The sequence below is a fragment of the Mus pahari genome, chromosome 5 (genome assembly GCF_900095145.1).
Source record: "Mus pahari chromosome 5, PAHARI_EIJ_v1.1, whole genome shotgun sequence".
Classification (NCBI taxonomy): Eukaryota; Metazoa; Chordata; class Mammalia; order Rodentia; family Muridae; genus Mus; species Mus pahari.
This window is the reverse complement of record NC_034594.1, coordinates 65,073,978-65,094,854: the sequence shown is the minus strand read 5'-3', so window position 1 is coordinate 65,094,854 and position 20,877 is coordinate 65,073,978. Positions and strand designations below refer to the sequence as shown.

The 20,877-nt window shown below is 47.3% G+C and overlaps 1 protein-coding gene across 1 annotated transcript in view; it reads right to left on the bottom strand.

The window, feature by feature from the left end:
- Inpp5d (inositol polyphosphate-5-phosphatase D) overlaps positions 1-20,877 on the bottom strand; it is a 108,004-nt gene that overhangs the window by 27,693 nt on the left and 59,434 nt on the right. Inside the window, exons 6-10 of the mRNA XM_021197872.1 lie at positions 19,566-19,653; positions 14,007-14,087; positions 13,818-13,889; positions 12,153-12,276; positions 2,928-3,034 (exon numbers count right to left, since the gene is read on the bottom strand). Of these exons, the coding sequence (XP_021053531.1) occupies positions 2,928-3,034; positions 12,153-12,276; positions 13,818-13,889; positions 14,007-14,087; positions 19,566-19,653 (472 nt within the window). The remainder of the gene's footprint in view (positions 1-2,927; positions 3,035-12,152; positions 12,277-13,817; positions 13,890-14,006; positions 14,088-19,565; positions 19,654-20,877) is intronic.

The following is a 20,877-nucleotide window of genomic DNA, read 5'->3' as shown; positions in this document are numbered from 1 at the left end:
TGGTTAGCAGGGAGGGTTGTGCTGTTTTTATTTTAACTTTTAACTATTTTATTTGCTACTTTTTTTATTCCTGTATGACTGAATTACTTATTTGGCGAGAGAAAATGTAAAGAAACGGGGCCAGTACAATGGCTCTGCCGTGAAGACATACGCTGTGCAATGGAGTTCATTCCTTGGGACTCATATGGTAGATAGAGAGAACTAACTCCTGCAGGTTGTTCTTTGACCTCCACGCATGCACTGAGGCACATGCATGCCCCACCTCCAAATAAATGCATCCAATATTAAAAAAAAAATCTTTTTAAATAAAACTAAGCAAAGGCCAAAGGGCATGTTAAGAACAGGGTCTTCCTGATCTCTTACACTTATTTCTCCTGTGTTCACAATGGAGCATGAGACTGGTCTCTCTCTCTGAGCCTAGAGGGCTGTCGTCAATAGGGTGGCTGGCATTAAATGAGAACACACAAAATTTCAAGCAGTCCTATGGTGGTTTGAATATGCTTGACCCAGGAAGTGGCACTATTTGGAGGTGTGGCTTTGTTGGGGTAGGTGTGACCTTATTGGAGGAAGTGTGTCACTGTGGGTGTGAGCCTTAAGACCTTCATTCTAGCAGCCTAGAAATCAGTCTTCTCCTAGTGGCCTTCAGAGGAAGATGTAGAACTCTCAGCTTCTCCTGCACCCTGCCTGCTTAGACACTGCTACGTTCCTGCCTTGATGATAATGGACTGAACCTCTGAATCTGTAAGCCAGCCCCAATTAAATGTTGTCCTGGCCGGGCGTGGTGGTGCACGCCTTTAATCCCAGCAGAGGGATTAAAGAGGGAAGGCAGAGGCAGGTGGATTTCTGAGTTCAAGGCCAGCCTGGTCTACAAAGTGAGTTCCAGGACAGCCAGGGCTACACAGAGAAACCCTGTCTTGAAAAAAAAAATGTTGTCCTGATAAGAGTTGCTTTGGTCATGGTGTCTGTTCCCAGCAGTAAAACCCTAACTATGACAAGTGCTGATATGAAAGGCCGAAGCCTGGTGTCCCTGGTTTCAAAGCCAGCAGTTTCATATGAGTCAACCTCATTATTGCAAATATCACAGTGGCCCACTCTAAAGATACCAGCTCATCATGACATAACAAGAGCTTCTTTATTGAAACCTGTCTTTAACCAGGGATGGCTCAAGAGTCAGTGTCTCAACCCCATTGAGCTTGCAGCAATGGGACAGAAATAGCCAGTTTGGGACCGATGCTCTGAATCCTAGAATGTTGCCTAACCATGTGACCATTCTCTACTTTCTATCGTCTGTCTGTACTCTCTTGTCACTGTTCCCAGCTGCTCATGCCTGCCACTGTACCTTCATATTCCCTCCCAGGATGAGTGAAAGTAGATGCCTTGGGAACCAGGTGGGGGTTACCTCTAGGAGACTGTACTGGGAGCCTTCTTAGCTTGTCTCCTGTGTCTGACCCTGTAAGTCAGCCACACATGCCAAGCTATGTGCCCTAGCCTATTTTGTGGGACAGTTCACTATGCCAGGAAACTTGGTGATGTAGAACAGAAGACCCCAGAAATGCACACTTAAGATGGTAGGCACTTCCCTGATCCCTGGCCTGGAACACATACCATATTCCCCATGTTGTTCACATAGCCCAAAACAGACTCCTCCATACTAATGAGGTAGGTACCCAGAGGCCCTGAGAGTTTAGCCAATAAGCGTCCCTTCCCCAACATTCCTTCTCGAAGAAGGTATTTAATCTCTGGTTCACCCAGAAAAGTTGGTATGCAGCCATTTTCCACAACGAACAACCAATAACACTTTGGAACCAAGGACTATCTCTTATTGAGAACTCTCATGGGGAGCATGGGGAAGGCCTTCACCTACAGAGCTGCAGCTTAGGTCTCCCGTACAATGTCCATCTGCATGCACCCCTTTGTTGATAAGCTAACCCAGAGTTCTCATTCCCCTGGCCCCCGGCTAGTCCTAGCCCTCAGCCTGTGGGACCCTCCCTGAACTCTGTTCTTAATTCCTCAAAACTCAGCCATACACACCCAGTCCCCCTCTCCCCCTCATCATGGCCGTGTTGCCCATGAACCCCTGACACTTCATTACAGACTTCTCTGTGCAGTTCTCCAGAAGCAACTGGAGGTCCAGAAGTCAGGAAACCCCAACTTCAATCTCCCCTATCTTAGATTGTGTCTTCCTACCCCCAGAACGGTGTCTTGGTGCTTTCCTGAAGCCCAGCGCCCGATGACGGTAGCATGGGCTAAGCACAGTCAAACTCCTGTGTTTTGCCTCCCTAAGTGACATGTCCCACACCCCAGAGGTGGGGCAGCATGTGGACCCACACTATTTGTTCTTCCATCCATTTTTAGCGCCTCTGAGCATGAACAGCAGCAAGGCCTCTGTGTGGTATTTAGCCCATTTGAGGGGACTTCTGAGGCGAGCAATCAAGATGCAGAGACCACACATCTGGATCGGATGAAGCACGTCCACGGGTTTTCTCATGGTCCATAGCACCTCTTCCTCCAGTGATGATGGAGGTATCTTACTTTGGCAGAGCGGGACAGAGTTTAAAAACAGAAGTCACAGGGAAGCGCTGGCCAGGACTTAGATTTAAATCCAGAGCTTACCCAAAAGGCTCCAAATCGCGCCAAGGGACACTGTTAATAAAGGCCTCCTGGCCAGCTCAGCACTGGGCCTGAGACAAGGAGTGTCTCCTTGTTCCTGGAAGATGGTACTTATGATCCTTAGATGTTGGAACTAAAACTCTACAAGACCCACCTGGCCCAGAGATTGGTCCTTAACTAGCTATGCTCAGCTTCCCAGAGATGAAAAGGTTTCTGTAGAACCCAGGGAGGGAATGATCGCCACCCCTGGCAGCACATCATGGTCCTCAAGGCCCATGATCCTTCTCACCCCACATTAGATGTCTATTGTCCCTTACCTTAGAGTCAGCAAAAACATATTCCTTCCTCAGGATTTTCTCCTTCTCCGTCTCCACCAAAATCACCAGCTTGTTTAGAAACTTCTGGGACTTAATGAGCTGCAGGACTTGAGAAAAACACAAGTTTATGGGTGCATGCATGTGCTCCTTTATCCGCTATGTGCAATGTCCAATGCTCTCTAGGCTCCCAAGCCCCAACCTGACCCTCACATACCTGGGCTAAGCCCTGAAGGCTCATTTTAAAGTGTGGTACCCAGAACCAGCTAGAGTTAGTTTTGCTCCACACACCGTGAGACTCTGTCCACCCTTCTCTCCTTCTCCTTCCACACCACTTCGCCTCCCCACCTCCTTTCTATCTTGCTTAATTTGTGAAAAATTCACAGAAAATTTGTAGTTTTCAATTTTTTTTTTTTTTNTGGTTTTTCGAGACAGGGTTTCTCTGTGTAGCCTTGGCTGTCCTGGAACTCACTCTGTAGACCAGGCTGACCTCGAACTCAGAAATCCGCCTGCCTCTGCCTCCCGAGTGCTGGGATTAAAGGCGTGCGCCACCACGCCTGGCTTCAATTTTTTTTTTAAATCAAAAATTGAGGGGCTGAAGAGGCGGCTGAGCAGCTAGGAACATGCACTGCTCTTTCAGAGGACCTGAGTTCAATTCACAGCACCCACATCAGGCAGCTCACAGTCACCTGTAACTCCAGCTCCGGGGGATTCCTCTGGTCTCTTGGAGCACCTTCATTCACATACCCAGGCACACACACATACATAATTAAAAATAATAAGGATGAAATTAAAAATGAATCAAATCATTCTATAAGATTTGTTGTTGTTGGTAATAGTATCTTTCCACTCCGCTCCCTCCAATGTCCTGCCCCCTGAAGGCAACTAATTTCAAGGTTTTTTTTTTTTTAAAGATATATTTATTTTATTTATGAGTACACTGTAGCTGTCTTCAGACACACCAGAAGAGGGCATTGGATCCCATTACAGTTGGTTGTGAGCCACTATGTGGTTGCTGGGAATTAAACTCAGGACCTCTGGAAGAGCAGTCAGTGCTCTTAACTGCTGAGCCATCTCTCCAGCCCTAATTTCAAGTTTTTTAATGAACCCTTTTAACTTTAGCCCATGTTTCTTAAAAAATAAAAAAATAAATAAAAGGCATGCGTGACCACCTGATTTACTGTTGTATTTTAGCTGCATAAACACTCAATGCTTATGTCCCGGTGACCACGACAAGGCTCCTGACAGACTAGCCCTGGTTGTTCTTTCTCCTATGCAACTTTTTTCTGAGCTGGGCCCATGAGTCCCTCCCTTGGCTGAGAAACTATTGGCTGTTGGCTGCTGGGAAGAGAAAGTCAAGTTTCTTGAGGACGTAGCTCCGGGTAGTGCCGATTCCCAGGGGATGGTCTCACACCCAGGAGCCCATACCAATTTCTGTCTGAGTTAGGGTTTTACTGCTGTGAACAGACACCATGACCAAGGCAACTCTTATAAGGACATTTAACTGGGGCTGGCTTTCAGGTTCAGAGGTTACATCTATAATCACCAAGGCAGGAAGGAACATGGCAGCATCCAGGCAGGCATGGTGCAGGAGGAGCGAGTTTTACATCTTCATCTGAAGGCTGTTAGTGTAAGACCCCCAACTCAATGTGTTTTCTTTAAAAAAAAAACAAACCCTAGAAACAAAGCTCAGCCTAGAATTCTTTGTTCTTTCGCCTTCAGCCTAAGATACTGATGACCACTAAAACTGGCTCAGCGCAATTGACCCACCCTGCGCCTGACTCCTTGCGTAAGGGTCTAAGAATGTTTGCCAAAGATAGCTTGTAACTCTTCCATAGATGAGCTGTAATGCATCATCCCCACTCTTATGATGTTTATTTAGTTTCCCCACCAAGAATGTTTGCCAAAGATAGCCTGTAACTCTTCCCTAAGAGATGAGCTGAAATGTTTACTCAGCTTCCCCATTCTTTGTGGACTTTTCCTCCCCTTTCCTTGGGGTTTTTCCTTTAAAAGCCCTCAATTGTAACTGCTGAGGGTCGATCGCCTATGAGCTCAACCTCAGCATGCTGATTTTCCCGATTAAACCTCATGCATATTGTATCAAGAATGGTTTCTCTCGAGTTATTGGGGCGTCATCTCATTCCAGGACTTGAGCAAGGGTCTCCACGGGAACGGGGGTCTTTCACTAGCAGAATACTCACTTCCAGGCAGCTAGGACTAAGGTATTAAAGTCCACGCCCACAGTGACTTACTGACTCCAACAAAGCCACACCTCCTAATAGTGCCACTCCCTGGCCCAAGCAGATACAAACCATCACATGGACTCAGTGAGAGGACAGGAAGTTGGGAGGAGGGAGGGGGTGAGGGTGGGTCTGAGAGGAATTAGAGGGAGGAGTGTGGAGTGAGTATGGGCAGCATATTATATTAGTCTTTCCTGGGTTAATAACTGTACAATGACCATGTTTTCTTTTTTGATGGCGCGGAGGGTCACACTACATCCCAAGCTACCCTCCTGACCAAGTGCTGTGTGCTTTCCTCCACTCAGACTCCCCTCCTGATTTGCGACTCTCATCCCCACATGACTAAGCACTCCTCTGCTGTCTGTCCAGTGAGTAAGTGCTTTCCCACAGCCTCTAGGTCGGCTGACTTCTGAGGCCTGATGGAAACCTTCCTTCTTCGGCACCTGGAATCTACTCCTTGTCCCTCTCCTTGGACCCTTTCTCATTCTGTCTCCCTCTCTCTCTTTGTTACCTTCATTCTGGTAACATCTCTAGTAGCTTTCCAAGAATTATTTTCTAAAGCATGTTTGACTTTTAAAAGAGCATATATTAACATATCTATTCATTGTAACCTCCTCATTCACTCTTTGATCATTCCACAATTACTCATTGTTGCCCTGGCTCCTTTCTGTCTTGGTCCCTTTCTTCCCTAATTGCGCATCCCCCACTCCCAGTTCCATCCATTTTTTGTAAACAGTATCTTTATATACAGGAACATTTTCTTCCTTCAATGATGGGCACCAAAGTCAGTTCCATAACTTGGCTATAACAAATGTTGCTCTGATAAACACGGGTGTGCCGCTATCACAGACATTGATCCCCTGTCAGTGTGTGACTGGCGAAGACTTTCTCCCATTCAGTCTCTTCACTCTGCTGTTTCCCTTGCTGGTCAGAGTGTTTTAATTTTATAAAATCCCATTTGTCAATTTTTGCTGTATTTCCTGAGCTATTGGGGTTTTTTGTTTTGTTTTGTTTTGTTTTGTTTGTTTGTTTGTTTGTTTGAGAAGCCCTTCCTTGGAGCTAGACCTGGTGGCAGACCCCATAACCAGCACTGGGAGGTGGAGGCAGGAGGATGAGCAGTGAGTTCCTTGGCTACCACTTGCCTGACATGCATAGGTCCTTGGGTTTGATTCCTGAGATTACAATACAAAGTGAGTTCCAGGACAGCCAGGGCCATACAGAGAAACCCTGTCTTGAAAAACCAAAAACAAAACAAAAAAAAAACCAACAAAACTAATTAGCTAAACAAACAAACAACCACTTTGAGCATTTGAGTCCCTACTAGAGTCCCTGGTAGACTTATGACTGACTGACAGAGGTGGGGCATTGAGTAGCTCCATATGACTCTTGTGGAAAAGCTTCCAGACTCTAAGCATCAGGGACCCATTCTGCTTCCCATGAGTCCTCTGAGAGCCCACGAGAGCTGGGAATCCCTAAGGCATTCTGGATTCTACCTCAGTCAGGAACACCCTTGGCCTTTCCACAGAAGCCAGCGCTGTGTGACTCCCACTGTTGGAGCTGCCTTCTCTGTGTTCTGAGCTCTTGGGACACTCAACCCCGACACACACACCACACACACACACACACACACACACACACACACACACACGTATGCTCACGTGCACGCATTCAGTGAGGTGCTTTTCCGGATTCTTTGATGAGCTTTTCTCTTTCCTCTCTTTTCTTTTACTAACGCTTATTGGTATGAACTCCCTGGGCTGGTACATCAATGTAGGAAAGCCTGCTGTGTCTGGTGGAGCCTGTCGGGAGACTGAGTGAGGAAGCCCACCATCAGGACAAGTCTCAGCGGAGCCTGAACCGCATAATGGGTTCCAGGCAAACGAGGTTAGCATTAGACTTCGTCTCAAAAACCCAAACCAAACCCACCTTCTAAGAGCTTCCCTCAAATTTTTACTTTCTGGTTGTTTTTACTCTATTTCAGCAGTACTAGGAGCCCACGCATGATAGATAAGCACTGAGCGACAGAGACTGATCTCCAGCCCTTGAAAATTTTTATTTTGAAAATCTGCTTCTTTCTTTTTGGATTTTTGAAACATGGTTGTATAGAGCCACGGCTGGCTTGAATTCCTGACGCCCTGCCTTTGACCCTTGTACAGAACGCTTCTTCCTTTTGCGTCCCTCTTTCTATTAATTCAAAAATATTTTTAATTAAAAATTCTATTTGGGGGCTGGAGAGGTGGCTTAGTGGTTAAGAACACTGACTGTTCTTCCAGAGGTCCTGAGTTCAAATCCCAGCAACCATATGGTGGCTCACAACCATCTGTAATGTGATCTGATGCCCTTTCCTGGTGTGTCTGAAGACAGCTACAGTGTACTCACATATAATAAAATAAATCTTTAAAAAAATTCTATATTGTTTTGAGACTACATACATACATCTATGTGTTCCTAAGTGTCTTTGAATTCTCTATATAGACTTGCCTGTCCTCAAACTCACAGAGATCCCCCTGCCTCTGTCTCCCAAGTGCTGGGATTAAAGGGATTTTTGGCTTTGATTCGAATCTTTATGTGTATAGGTGTTCGCCTGCACATATCTGTGTACTTAATGCACACAGAGCCCAGGAGGTCAGAGGAGGGCATGTGATCCCCTAGAATTGGGGTTACAGATGGCTGGGAGCTGTCATGTCTGTGCTAGAACCAAACCTGGGTCTCCTGAAAGAACACCCGGTGCCCTTCGCTGCCGAGCCGACTCTCCAGCTTATTTCATAGACTCATGTCCTTATTTCTTTTTATCTATGTAACTCATTCCATCGTGTGTTTTATCTTCTCATTCATTTTTGCCTGATCCCACTCTTCCTTCATGGGTGCAAGCTCACAAGAATAAAGACACAAAGATGAGACTTTTCCAGTTAAAGATAGGTTTCATAAAGACACACACACACACACACACACACACAGCTGAAGAGAGGGCAGCTGAGATTTGCAGCTATGAGGCTGAATCATGACATTTCTGGCTTTTGTGGGTCTGAAATACTCAGCATTGGTCCTTTCCTGTGACACAAGAAGAAACACTGTGTACCCTCACTGGGAGTGTGGGCTGGGAGGCTCAGTGGTTAGGAGAGTATGTATCTCTTGTAGAGGACACCAGTTTGGTTGCCAGTTCCCATGTCAAGCAGCTTACAACAGTAATACCAGCTCTAGGGGATCCAGAGCCTCTTCTGGTCATTTGCGTGTATCAGTACATGGATGAGCGCACACACAGGCAAGTACATACATCTATGTGCACATGCACACACACACACAAATGTAAATTTATAAAAAGAAGAGTGCATACTTCCTTGGAGTTATGATTCCAGCCATGTACCATAAAGCTCAGTTTGTACTATCATTCTTTTTCCTTCTTCCCTCCCTCCCTCCTCCCCAACTTCCTTCCAGATTGTTTTTAAGACAGGGTCTTTATTATGCAGTACTGGCTGGCCTGGGGCTCACTATGTAGATCACACTGGTCTTGAACTCACAGAGACCAGCGCGTTCTGCCTGCTTCCCGCTAGGATTAAAAGGCTGTACTGCCACGCGTGGCCTGGCATTATTACTTCTGAAAACATCTGGGAGGGTACAAGACTGTCTGGCAACATATGATTTTATTTAACGTGTGCTCATTTGTATCTCCTGCTTTCCTAAAACCAATGAGATCTAGATTATGTAAGGAATGCAGTTACCTAGGATCAATGGGTATCAGGACTTGCCTTCGCTACAGAGCGAATTCAACACTGGCTTAGGAAACATGAGCCTCTGCCTCGAAACAAAACAAAACAACCAACGAAAAGAAACAAAATATCCATCCACAGAAAGACTCTCGTGCGCGAGCTCTCTCTCTCTCTCTCTCTTTCTCTCTCCCCCTCCCTCCCTCCCTCCTCCTGCTCTCAACATTGTCCCTTTATTAATAGTTTATTTTTAAATTGACAGAGAAAGCTAGGAGGCTCTGAAGCCTGGGTGCGGTGGAATGGGTAAATCTGTGTAGCACAGGCAGTCACACAGCTGTCACGGTAGCCAGAGCACCCAGCCAGCACCTAACCCTGGCTCTCAGAGCTTCTTGGGAGTTTGGTTTGTTCTAGGTAGCTGTCACCAGTGGCCCTGCTGCAATGGATCTCTGGACTTATTTGCCCTGTACAAGTGGCATGCACTATTCTAAGCCAACTGCTTCTGGTATGGCCTTCCTGCTCAAACCATCTATCAGTCCCCAACTAGACACAGTAAGGCAGAGCCCTGTCCGGATGATGTAAGCTCAGCTCTGTAATTTCCCTACAGCTTGCTATACTCCAGAGTCCAGAGGCTGTCTTTCCTGCTTCCTCTCTTTACCCTCTACCTCCCACCCCATTTTATTCTGTCCTCATAGAAACATGGGAAGGATAATTGTACCAGTGACACCTCCGGCAGTGGCCAATTGTACCGAACACTCTCTCCATGCCAGGCACTACATATTTTGATATTCGTTCTTTTAAGCCTTGTAGCAACATGCAACTGAGGACCAGAAAGGACACCAAACTGAGTCATAGTGACTGAGCTGGGAACTCAGTTCTTGACTTCTAATACCTTCTGTGCTGAGGACCCAGTACCCCAAAATATAGCACCTTGACAGGAGGGATGATGAGGGAGAAAGGACTTTCTGGTCTTCCTCTAAGCTGGAGATAAGACCCTCATGTGACAAGTATGCTCTCTGTACCCAAAGAAAAGGTATCTATGACCAAGGACAAACAAGACTGAGAGGAGTCTGAGCTTACGGGCCTGGCCAAGCTCTTCCCATTGCCCTAATCTTAGCACCCAGTCCCTCTGTGCTGTCACTATCTAGCTCCCCACCTTTCCCAAATCTGGCTAAAGCACTCTGCTTAGCCATTCTCCTGGTCCTGCTTTCCCTGTAAGGGCTTCCATGTCACGGGACTTACATGTGATCAATCCATTCTCCTTTCTTTGGGTAATCTCTCCTGGCTTCTGCCAAGAAGTCAAAATGCAAGAGGAAAAAAAGAGATCTTTTCTCGCCCAGTACTATCTTGGCCCTCCTCTGATTGTACCCTACCCCTGACTCTGGGCCAGTTCCCAAGCATGGCTCTGGAGAAGAGGTGCAGAATCAACAGGTCCCCTTTCTAGCCCCTGCCTGGTCATTCTCTCACTCAACACAGAGGAGTGAGGAGATGGGCAAGTTGCTCTCATAAGCATGAGTTCATGGCTTCTCATGCAGTCTCCACCTGACATCTGTTGTCTTCATTCCCACTTTACAGATGGAGACTGGAGCCTCAGAGAGGCTGGCTTACACAGCTGGCAGAAGCTAGAACCTGAATTTGAAGGTGGGCTGTCAAACCCCATGCACACTCACCCAGTGCTACCCTCAGAACTACCTGCAGCAATAACTCAACAATACCAAGGTCTAGCCTGAAACTTGTTGCTTGGGAGTTTTTTCCAAAGTCCTCTACATGCGATACTTATCTTGCTCAGGAGATTGGGTCATTCAGTGCTCCCATTGCCCTCCTGTTCCATTCCACAGTGCCCCAACCTATTTCTGTTCTTTAAGATCCCGTGTCACCCCACCTATGGTGTCTGCACTCTCTGGAAGGCTCTTTCCCTCAGGCACCTGTCCAACTCGAAACCTGGGATCTCAGCTCACACGCTCACTGCTGAAGGGCCAGCCTCCTCTGTCTGTTCCCCTAAACCATTCTCCCTTCCCAAAGGATCTTTACCTATCATGCTGTTCTGATTTCTTCAAAGTTTCCGAGTAGCCGAAACCACTGTATTGGTAGATTTAGCTGAGATTTATTCACCCTCAATGCACCAGAATACAAATTGCATGTGGGCAGGGACCATATGGGTGACTTGCTGCTCTGCCCACAGCAGCTTCTCCGCCAGCTGTCATGGGGATCTTTCCTGCTGTGTGTACAAATACTGGACAGTACAACAGACAGAAGAGCTGCAGTGGCTCAGCGGCATCCATGAGGACAGCTGGTGGAAAGGAGGCTGGGTGCTGGGCTGGGCCCTGCATTGTTCATTCAATCTTTCTCATCCCTGAGAACTGGAAACTGAGGCTCAGAGAGACGGGTCAAGGCCCCCCCCAGCGGCCAAGTGACAGAGCGGCGGTCTGAGTTTGGAGCATTTAGATGCAGGCTTCATATACTTCAGTTCCACAGGGTTAGTGATTTGCTATGGGTGGCAACCCAGCAGCTCTGCTAGCAAAAACATGAGTACAGGGCCTGTCCCAGCACAGTGAGGTAACTGCATGCTTGCAGGGAAGAAAAAAACAGTCACACACAGAGAGACATAAAATCACCGTGTGTACACAGGACTGTTATGGGGCAGTTGTGACAAATAAATTTATAATCTCATTTCCAGGGGTGGTGGCCAAGTATGCAGGGGAGGCCCCTAAGGAGTGTCCTTGTATCAGGAAAAGACTTCCATAAGCAGGGATAAGCTTGGGGAGCACCCATGGACAGGGACCACCCTGTAAAGGGGTGGGACTGGCTTTTGCTGACAGTCACTGAGGTGATTTGAATGAGAATGGTTCCCATAGACTCATATATTTAAGCGTTTGGTTCCCAGCTGCTGGAACTGTTTAAGAAGGATTAGGAGGTGTGGCCTTGTTGAGGGAGATGTGGCACTGGGGGCGGGGCTTTGTGGTTTCAAAAGCTGATGGCATTTCTAGTTTGCCCTCTCTGCTTTATGCTTGTGAATGAAGACTTAGGTTCTCAGCTACGGATCCAGAGCCATGCTTACCTGCCTGTTACCACGCTCCCCACTGAGATGGTCATGGACCCTAACCCCCTGGAGCTGTGAGTCCCACATCAAACACTTGATTTTGTAAGTTGTCTTGGTCATGGTGTTTTGTCACAGCAATAGAAAAGACAGTTGCTGTTGACATCTAGTCACTGGTCATTCATAATGAGCTCCCACACAGAAATCAGAACATGGGGTGTGTGTTGCAGGGTTGGGGGGGGTGGCTTACTTTTTTTGTGGCTGTAGAACTTGTCCTCAGAACCATCCTTGGACTTCTTAATGATCAGTTTCCCAGACTCAACGTCCACTTTGAGATGCATTTTCTGAGGAATGCCCAGGGACTCTGACTTCACCTTCAGAGTGTAAGACATGCAGTCAGTGGCTGACTTTGGTAATGCCAACTCTGATATATCTACATGCCTGGGGAACCCTGGATCAATGTCCCGGGTGAGGCTATCTGACTCACTATTTCCAGGCCTTTCCCACCCTGGCCTGATAACACCCCCATATTCCACAGCACGCTTGAAAAATGGCTGGCACTGAGGCTGAGCCCAGCTCGCCCATGTGTAACCCAGCTGCTCCGCCAACAGATTTGGTGGAGGAAACAGACGAACTGTTGGGAAATGGTTCATTCACTGGTTAGTTTGACAACACTTATTAATCTGATGTGTCATCTACTTCTGGAAAGAATCTTAGCAATAGATTCACACTCTGGGGCCTCGCTACAACCGCTAATTGAACATTGACTTAGTAATAATTAGGAAGAAGGTTCCTACATAGACATGTTTAGAAAATGAAAAATCTAAGTTGGGTGTGGTGGCAGTTTTGGATAGACCCAAGAGGAGGCTATGTGAGGTCCCATCTCATAAAAACAAAAATAAAAACAAACAAACAAAAGCTCCCCCCTAAAACCAGGAGCAATAGAGAAGTCAGGCAAGATGGTTTTGTGGAAAAAGGAATCTGCCACCAAGCCGTGTGACCTGGAGTCAATCTTTTGGGACCCACATGGTAGGAGAGATCCACTCTTGCAAGCTGTCCTTTTCCTTCATAGTCATAGTCATATTCATTTCTCTCTCTCTCTCTCTCTCTCTCTCTCTCTCTCTCTCTCTCTCGCACTCAGCACACACATGATAGATAGAGAGATGAATGATAGATAAATGTGAAATTTAAAAAACAAGGTTTTAAGAAGAAATTGGAAATCTGTTTTTTTTGCGAGACTCCTCTCAGGGATGAAGAGGGCTTTGGGGTGGGCAGTGGGATGTCTCATAAAGGCAGGACCAAGTTAGGCTGGAAGTACTAGAATCATGGAGGTCCATTAAGAAAAAAGCACCTGGGCTGGCGAGATGGCTCAGCGGGTAAGAGCACTGACTGCTCTTCCAGAGGTCCTGAGTTCAAATCCCAGCCACCCCATGGTGGCTCACAACCTCCCATAATGAGATCTGGCGCCCTCTTCTGGTTCGCCTGAAGTCAGCTACAGTGTACTTACGTATAATAACAAATAAATCTTTTTAAAAAAAGAAAAGAAAGAAAAAAACCCACCTTTCTAGGTCTCCACCTAAGACAGTCATTTTAAAGGAAATCATAAGAATTGTTTTCCCTCACTATCCCTGTATCAGACACTATTTTATAGGCAGATTGTGACCCTCAGTTTGATGTCACTTCTTCCTATTTTAAGGAGGTTCATACCATCTTGGACCAACAGGGAGCTCTTTCTTTGCAGCCTCCCATGAAGAGTACATCACTGATGCAGGTAGGCAGTGATTTTAATGTTTATCCACTGTCCCAGTGAGGTGGAGACTACTATTCCCTGCCATTGGGTTCCTTGTTCCTCACAGCCCAAGTCCAAAGCACGGGAACCACGATGGCCCCCAACTGCTGCTGCAGAGTCACTCACCTCAAAGGTGACCGGAGGGATAAGGGAACGCCTGGTGGTAGACTCAGAGCCCTCATGCAGCAGGGCCTTGACCTGTGGACAGCGGGAATGTCAGAGAGTCATGGGAATGCAGAACCTGGGGCTTGGACACTCAGTGCAAAGGGGGGACTGGAAAGAAATCAGGAGGTGCTACAGGACACCTGTGAGTACCTTATCTTCAATGGAAGACAGCAGACTTGTCAACTGACTGAGTTTGGCCACCATGGTGATGGGACTGGCCTCTCCGGGCACCTGGGTAATGAAAATGAGAACAAACAAGGTCCGAGGGTGAGCTGTGGGGTAGGCACTGGACACTTTCCTTGCTGCTCCTCTTTCCATCTTCTACCTTCCAATACCATTATTACCCTGTATGTAGACAAGGACATGATGGGGTGGGTGTGTGTGTGCGCACACCCAAAATTCCTCATGGCCAAAAAAATAGATCTTCACTTCTTCCCTCTAACTCCACCTCACCCACAATGCTTCTCACCCCACCTACACAGACCTTAAAAACTCTGGGGCCGTCCTCGATCATCACCTTCCCGCCCTCCTACATCGCCAGAGCTGGCGGTGTTCTTGTTCGCCTTCCAAAATATGCCCATCCCCACGGCTTAAAACCCTCACTGGTCTCTTCCCACGGCAGGCAGAACCACAGGCAAGCTCCACAGCCTGACTCCGAAGGTGCCGCGGGCTTAGATGCTCCACTGTGAGCCGTTTTCCCCCTCACTTCTGGTCTGCCTCCAGCTACCCTTGCTGAGGAGTATCCCCAGAGGCTTGGATTTCATCTGGGAAGGGCACTCTGCCATCTAGATCTCAGATCCCATCAAGAACTGCTCCCTGCCGGAATCCCAGCACTTGGGAGGCAGAGGCAGGGGGATTTCAGGGGTTCGCGGCCAGCCTGGTCTACAGAGTGAGTTCCAGGACAGCCAGGGCTGTCTCGAAAAACCAAATAAATAAATAAATAAATAAATAAATAAATAAATAAATAAAGGAATGAATGAATGAATAGAAAGAACTGCTCCCTGACTACTGCAGCTCGGACAAGCACCTCGTTGTCTCTGTCAAAACACCCTGTTGTGTTCTGTATCATTTGTGAGTTGGGTGTAAAATTCCCCTGATAGAATGTGGACTCCATGTTGGTTGAAACCAGCATACTGTGTTCAGTGTTTTAACCCTGGTGTTTGGCCAATAAAGATACTTAAAGGACCTGTTTAGTGGACACTGGGGCTCAGAACCCTATAGTCTGCTGGACTATAGAACCCACATATGCTGGACCTGACTCCAACCATATATTTATAGAAGAGATATTTGCAAGGCTGAAGCATGGGTTGCATGAGTGAGGGTCCCAAGTACAATCCCAATCAACGAAGAAAGAAAGATCAAAACAAAGCTAGACTCTACAAGTGTCTTCCCTTACTGTGGGCATGCTTTCCTGCTGGAGAGGTGGAGCTAACAAGCTAACCACCCTTACCTAAGGATGTAGGATGAACAAACTTGACGTGTCTATAACTAACTTGCACAGCAGCCCTTTATCACAGCCCTTGCTATGCATGGGCTTACAGACCTGAGCTGTCAGACACGGCTACACTGTTTAAAGGGTCTTGCAGGCCTGACCCAGGGCACGTGCCATCCCCTTGGCCAGCAACTATTTTGACTGTTGTGTTTCTCTAGTAATACTTCTCTGCACTCCCCAAGGAAAGGGGTTCTACAGTGGCAAGAGTCAGTGCCCTTTCAAGATGCCAGGCATACTGGGCATATCTGCTCCTTTTTTCTCCTTGTGTAGGGTAGGAAATTACTACACAGACAAGGGAAGGAAGAACTCTGGAAGCCGGGCGTGGTGGCACACACCTTTAATCCCAGCACTTGGGAGGCAGAGGCAGGCAGATTTCTGAGTTCAAGGCCAGCCTGGTCTACAAAGTGAGTTCCAGGACAGCCAGGGCTATACAGAGAAACCCTGTCTTGAAAAACAAAACAAAACAAAACAAAAAACCCAAGAACTCTGGAGATGAGACTCTGAACTCAGGCCTGGGGCCAGTTTTCTTTCCTCTACCCTTCGTAGCAGGTCAGCAGCCTCCTGGGCTGTGAGGTCTGAAGGCCTATCACGATAAGACATTCTTGGGAGGCTAGCTTAGTGGTTAGGAACATTTTCCACTTTTCCGGAGGACCCGAGTTCAGTTCGCAGCACCCACTGGACAGCTTACAACTGCCTGTAACTCCAGCTTCTGGGGGTCCAACACCCTCTTAGGGGTTCTGTGGACATCTGCATACATTATACTGTCTATCTGTCTGTCTGTCTCTCCAAACAAAGAGAGCTGCGTGTGGTGATGCATGCTTTTATTTCCAGAACTAAGGAAGCAGAGGCAGGAGGATCTCTGTAAGGAGAGAGAGAGAGACAGACAGACAGACAGACAGACAGACAGACATTAAAAAAAAACAACATATTCTCTGCTTTATGGGAGGTTAGGAGTGAGACCTGAACTGTACTACTGGTAGAGATTGCCACTCTGTTCTGCGTCATTCTGCCTCTTGGACTTACCCTGGCCACTGCAGGCCCAACTCTGGAGACCTGGTCTCTCTCCTCACCTACTTCAAAGATTTGGGGTGTGCTCTTCCATTCAAGCCACTTAAACGCTGGTGTCTGGCAGCATCCGCGGTGCCTGCACTACATTTATTTGCTTTTACTTTCTTAGAAATTAACCCATCCTTCACTTCAAAGGCAGCAAAGAGCCAGTTTCCCTGGGGCTGATGCATATTTTTAGTTGTATAAATAGGACACAAATACATTTTTTCCTGTGAAATCTTTGTGGGAGACCAAAATAGGCCGCCTCTAAATATTCTTCTCTGGCATATTTCGAGATGGCTATTCAGAGCAACCGTAGATAGAAACAGCTCTGAGAAGCTGTCTTTTTGTAAAACAGATTATATCCAGCTCCATTAGTCAGTCAAAGGTGGTGGAGTGGAGGGTCTCTGTCTGCCCTCTCCTCCTTTGCCTTATCTGGCACTAAGCAAGCTCACGTGCCCAGGACCCTTGGAGCAGAAAGACACTAGTGTGGCATGTCACCTATTTTGTTTCCCTCTTTACTTTTTTTTTTTTTAATCAGAATCTTGCTATGTTGTCCATACTGGCCTAGAACTTCTGGGTTCAAGTAATCCTCCTGCCTCGGTCTTCTGAAGAAACAGGATTGCAGCAGGTACTACCTCTTACAGCTCATCTATTGATGAGGCTGCTATGAAGACAACCGATCCTTCCAGGAAATTTCCTTCCTCACGCTTCCAAGAGCTGCATGGCCACTCGACTCCAGTAGGCTAGGCTCTATGCCCTCCCCCCTCCCTGCCTACTCCTTTTGCCTCAGGGTGGTTTAGAAGTTGTCATCACTGGGGCTTTCTCAGTGCTGTGGTTGTGTGACACACCCACTTGTGTACATAATCCACTGTCAGCTTGCTCAAGGCTCCTTGGTGGGCCCAAGCTCCCCATCCCCCACCCCTGTCCCATTGGCCACATGGTGGTGGGTTGACATCCTCCTGGCTTGGACCCTCATCCTCACATGGCTCTGCAACAACATGCTGTCTCCACGCAGCAAGTGGGAATGCTGGGAGCTCTTTCTACAGCAGCGTCTGCACCACAGACAGAATCCTGGGCCTTACTTGATTGTGCCACATTTCGCCATCTTTGGCCATGCAGCAGATTTCCTGTCTTTGTTTTCAGGGACACAGCATCAGTACCTACCCTTGCTGATGCCTCTCAGTGCCCATGTGGTCCCTAAGACAGCTCCCCACACAGAGGAACACTTGAAGGGTGCAATCGGCTTTTCTTTTTTTCTTTCTGATTCGACTCTTATACAATACATCCCAACTGCTGTTTCTCTTCCGTTCATTCCTCCCAACCCGTCCCCCACCTCCCCTCTCTCCCCCATATCTACTCCATCTCCATTTCCCTTCAGAAAACAGCATCCATCTTTTCTACACAGATCTCCTGCCCTTCAGAAAACCCGTCTCCACTCTCACCAGCGAGGAATGAGGTCCTGTGAACGTCCCTGTTCCTCCCAACACTAAAATTACCAGCGGCAGTCAGCAAGTCTCCTGATAAGCCAAAGGGGAGTCGGGCAGCACTTCCTGGTACCCACAGGGCAGGTGAGCATCATGCATATGGTCTATTTCCCACCTACCTACCTGTCTGAGAGCAGCCCGATTTATAGCCTTCCCCCCATTCAGAGACTAGGGTAAAGGAGCTAGGGGGAAGGCTTGACTGAAAACGTGCCTGCCATGCGAGCATGGGAACCTGAGTCTGGAGCTTCCGCATAACTGGGCTTGGTGGCAGGCGTCACAACCTCCAGCACTGGGAGTGGAGGTGGGGCAGGGATGGAATGAGGGTTTGATCTTAAACCGTATCAACTGGCCAGCCAATGTGAGTCTAGATGTTATCTCAGAAGATAAAGTAGAGGACCAGTAAGATGGCTCTTAGGTAAAGGTTACAGCCCAGGCCTGGTGGCTGGAGTGTGGTCCTGGGCCTCGAGTGGTAGAAGAGAATTGACTCCTGCAAGTCTACCTTCATACCTATGCTGTTACATGCTCATGAGTGGATGCATGCATGCACACGTACAATAACACAAACAAACAAACAAACAAATAAAATATAATAAAAAAGGATAAAGGCCAGCCTGGTCTACAGAGTGAGTTCCAGGACAGCCAGGGCTATAGAGAGAAACCCTGTCTCCAAAAAACAAACAAACAAAAAGGATAAGAGCAGCTGACATTGGCCTCTGGCCTTCACATGCAAGTATGTGTACATGCGTATATACATATATTCATATATAAATACAAACACACAAGCACGCTCATCGCTCCCCTTCCACTCACAATAGGCTTAAGCCAGATGTGTTGGCTCAGGCCTATAATCCTAGCACTTTGGAGGCTGAGGCAGGAGATGGTGAGCTGGAGGCCAACTTCCCCAAATCAACGACACACATTCATCAATAAAATAGGGCTACTTTGCTGTCCCTAGCATTTACAGCAGGCGTTATTGGTGTTTTTGGAGATTCTGCCCCCCCTAGACCATGTTGTCCTATTTCTTTCCTTTTTTTTTTTTTTTTTTGGTTTTTGAGACAGGGTTTCTCTGTATAGCCCTGGCTGTCCTGGAACTCACTCTCTAGACCAGGCTGGCCTTGAATTCAGAAATCTGCCTGCTTCTGCCTCCCAAGTGCTGGGATTAAAGGCGTGCGCCACCACACCCTGGCTACATGTTCTCACTTTTAACAATGCCATAACATAAGGATCTAGGTCCCTTCCCTTATTTGATTTTAAATTTACTGAGGGCACTAAAAAAATATAGCTAGATCTATGCTTCATTTGGTCCTCTTCTCCTGTCCCACCATGAGCAGCTGTGGAGAGGGACACCACCATCTTGCAGTCCCTGGGATTAAGCGTCTAAAGAACCTCATGTTTTCCTTGCCTTTCCATTTCTGAGGAGAAATGATGGGAATGGCCCTGCTCGCCTCCTCCTCCAACACCAGGCAATTTGTCTGATGGGTGAAACTGTCTGAAGTCAGGAGCTGATGCCAGGAAATGCCTTCACAAAAGGGCATGGAGTCTATCCTCACCATCCACCCCATCCCCCACCCCACCTCACCCCGATGTTTATATTAGACTAGCCAACGTCAGGAGGAGGTGTGTCTATCTGCCTTCAGAGTCCCTCCTATAGCAATTGCATCTTTCCAAATCCAAACCCCTTACCTGAGGTCGTGGGCGAAGGCCTGGGGAGAGCTGTTGGTCAAACAACCTCTGCAGAGACTCCAGGGATGGCAGGGCCCTGATGACTTCCCTGGGAGCAGAGGTTCAAGGTGAAGTTCAACAACTAGTGGGAACTAGAAACGCTCAAGGCTACTCAGGTCCTAACCGCAGATAGGCCACACCCCAGTGGTGAATCCCGTAACCTTTCCCTGAAGGACATGCCCGGGCAAAGATCAGTCGGCCCGTCAGCCTGGCCCAGACCCCGACCCTTTTCAATCTGTGTCAGAGCATAATCCATTTAGCACTATGTAGCCTGTAGAATCTGTTTTCAATCTGGAAACACAAACTGCTATAAAATTACTTAGAACATGCTTCTTAACCCTCAGTGTTTGTAGGACAAACACACACACACACACACACAAATGCAAATGCCTAGGTTTCACCAAGACTTGGTTTGGAGAGCCAAATATTTTCTTCATTTACTTATTTCATTTACTTATTTATGTGTGTGTGTGTGTGTGTGTGTGTGTGTGTGGTGTGGATATATGTGTGTGCACATGCACGTAGGGGTTTGACGTTGACATTAGGTGTCTTTCTCCCACACTTTATATTATGGAGGTAGGGTTTCTGATGAACCCAGAGCTGGCCAGTTCAGCTAGTCTGCCCACCCTAGATCACTTCTGGGATTCCATGTCTCCAGGAATTCCCTGTCTTTGCTTCCAGCACGCATGCTAGTATCATAGGTGAGTCACCACATCCAGCCAGCCTTTATATGGTAATTGGGGACCTGAACCCTGGTCCTTAGGCTTGTGCAGCTAGAACTTTGCCCACTGAGCCATCCCCCACAGCCTCTTGGAAAGCACATTGAAAACATGCAACAATGAGTAACACTAAATGTTACTCATTAGCAGATTAAGCTTATATATTTATATACATAATAATGATAAAGAATACAAGATAGGAATTCAAGTGGGTAGAGGGGATTTGGGAGGAGTTGGGCGGAGTATGGGGGGAGGGGGTATGATTTAAATACATTTTAAATTCTTTTTAAAATGATAAAGGAAGCTGGAAGTGATAGCTGATGCCTTTAAATCCCAGCACTCAGGAGGCAGAGAGGAAGAGAAGCAGAGAGGCAGAGGGATCTCTGAGTTCCAGGACAGCCAGGACCACACAGAGAAACCCTGTCTTGGGGGTAGGGGGAAGATAAAATAAAACAATAATTCAAATTTGGGGTGCTGGGTGGGGTTCCCTGTGTTCAGATTCAGATCTCCTGGCAACTAAAGAGTGTCAAGCTGCTGGGCATGGTGGCGCACAC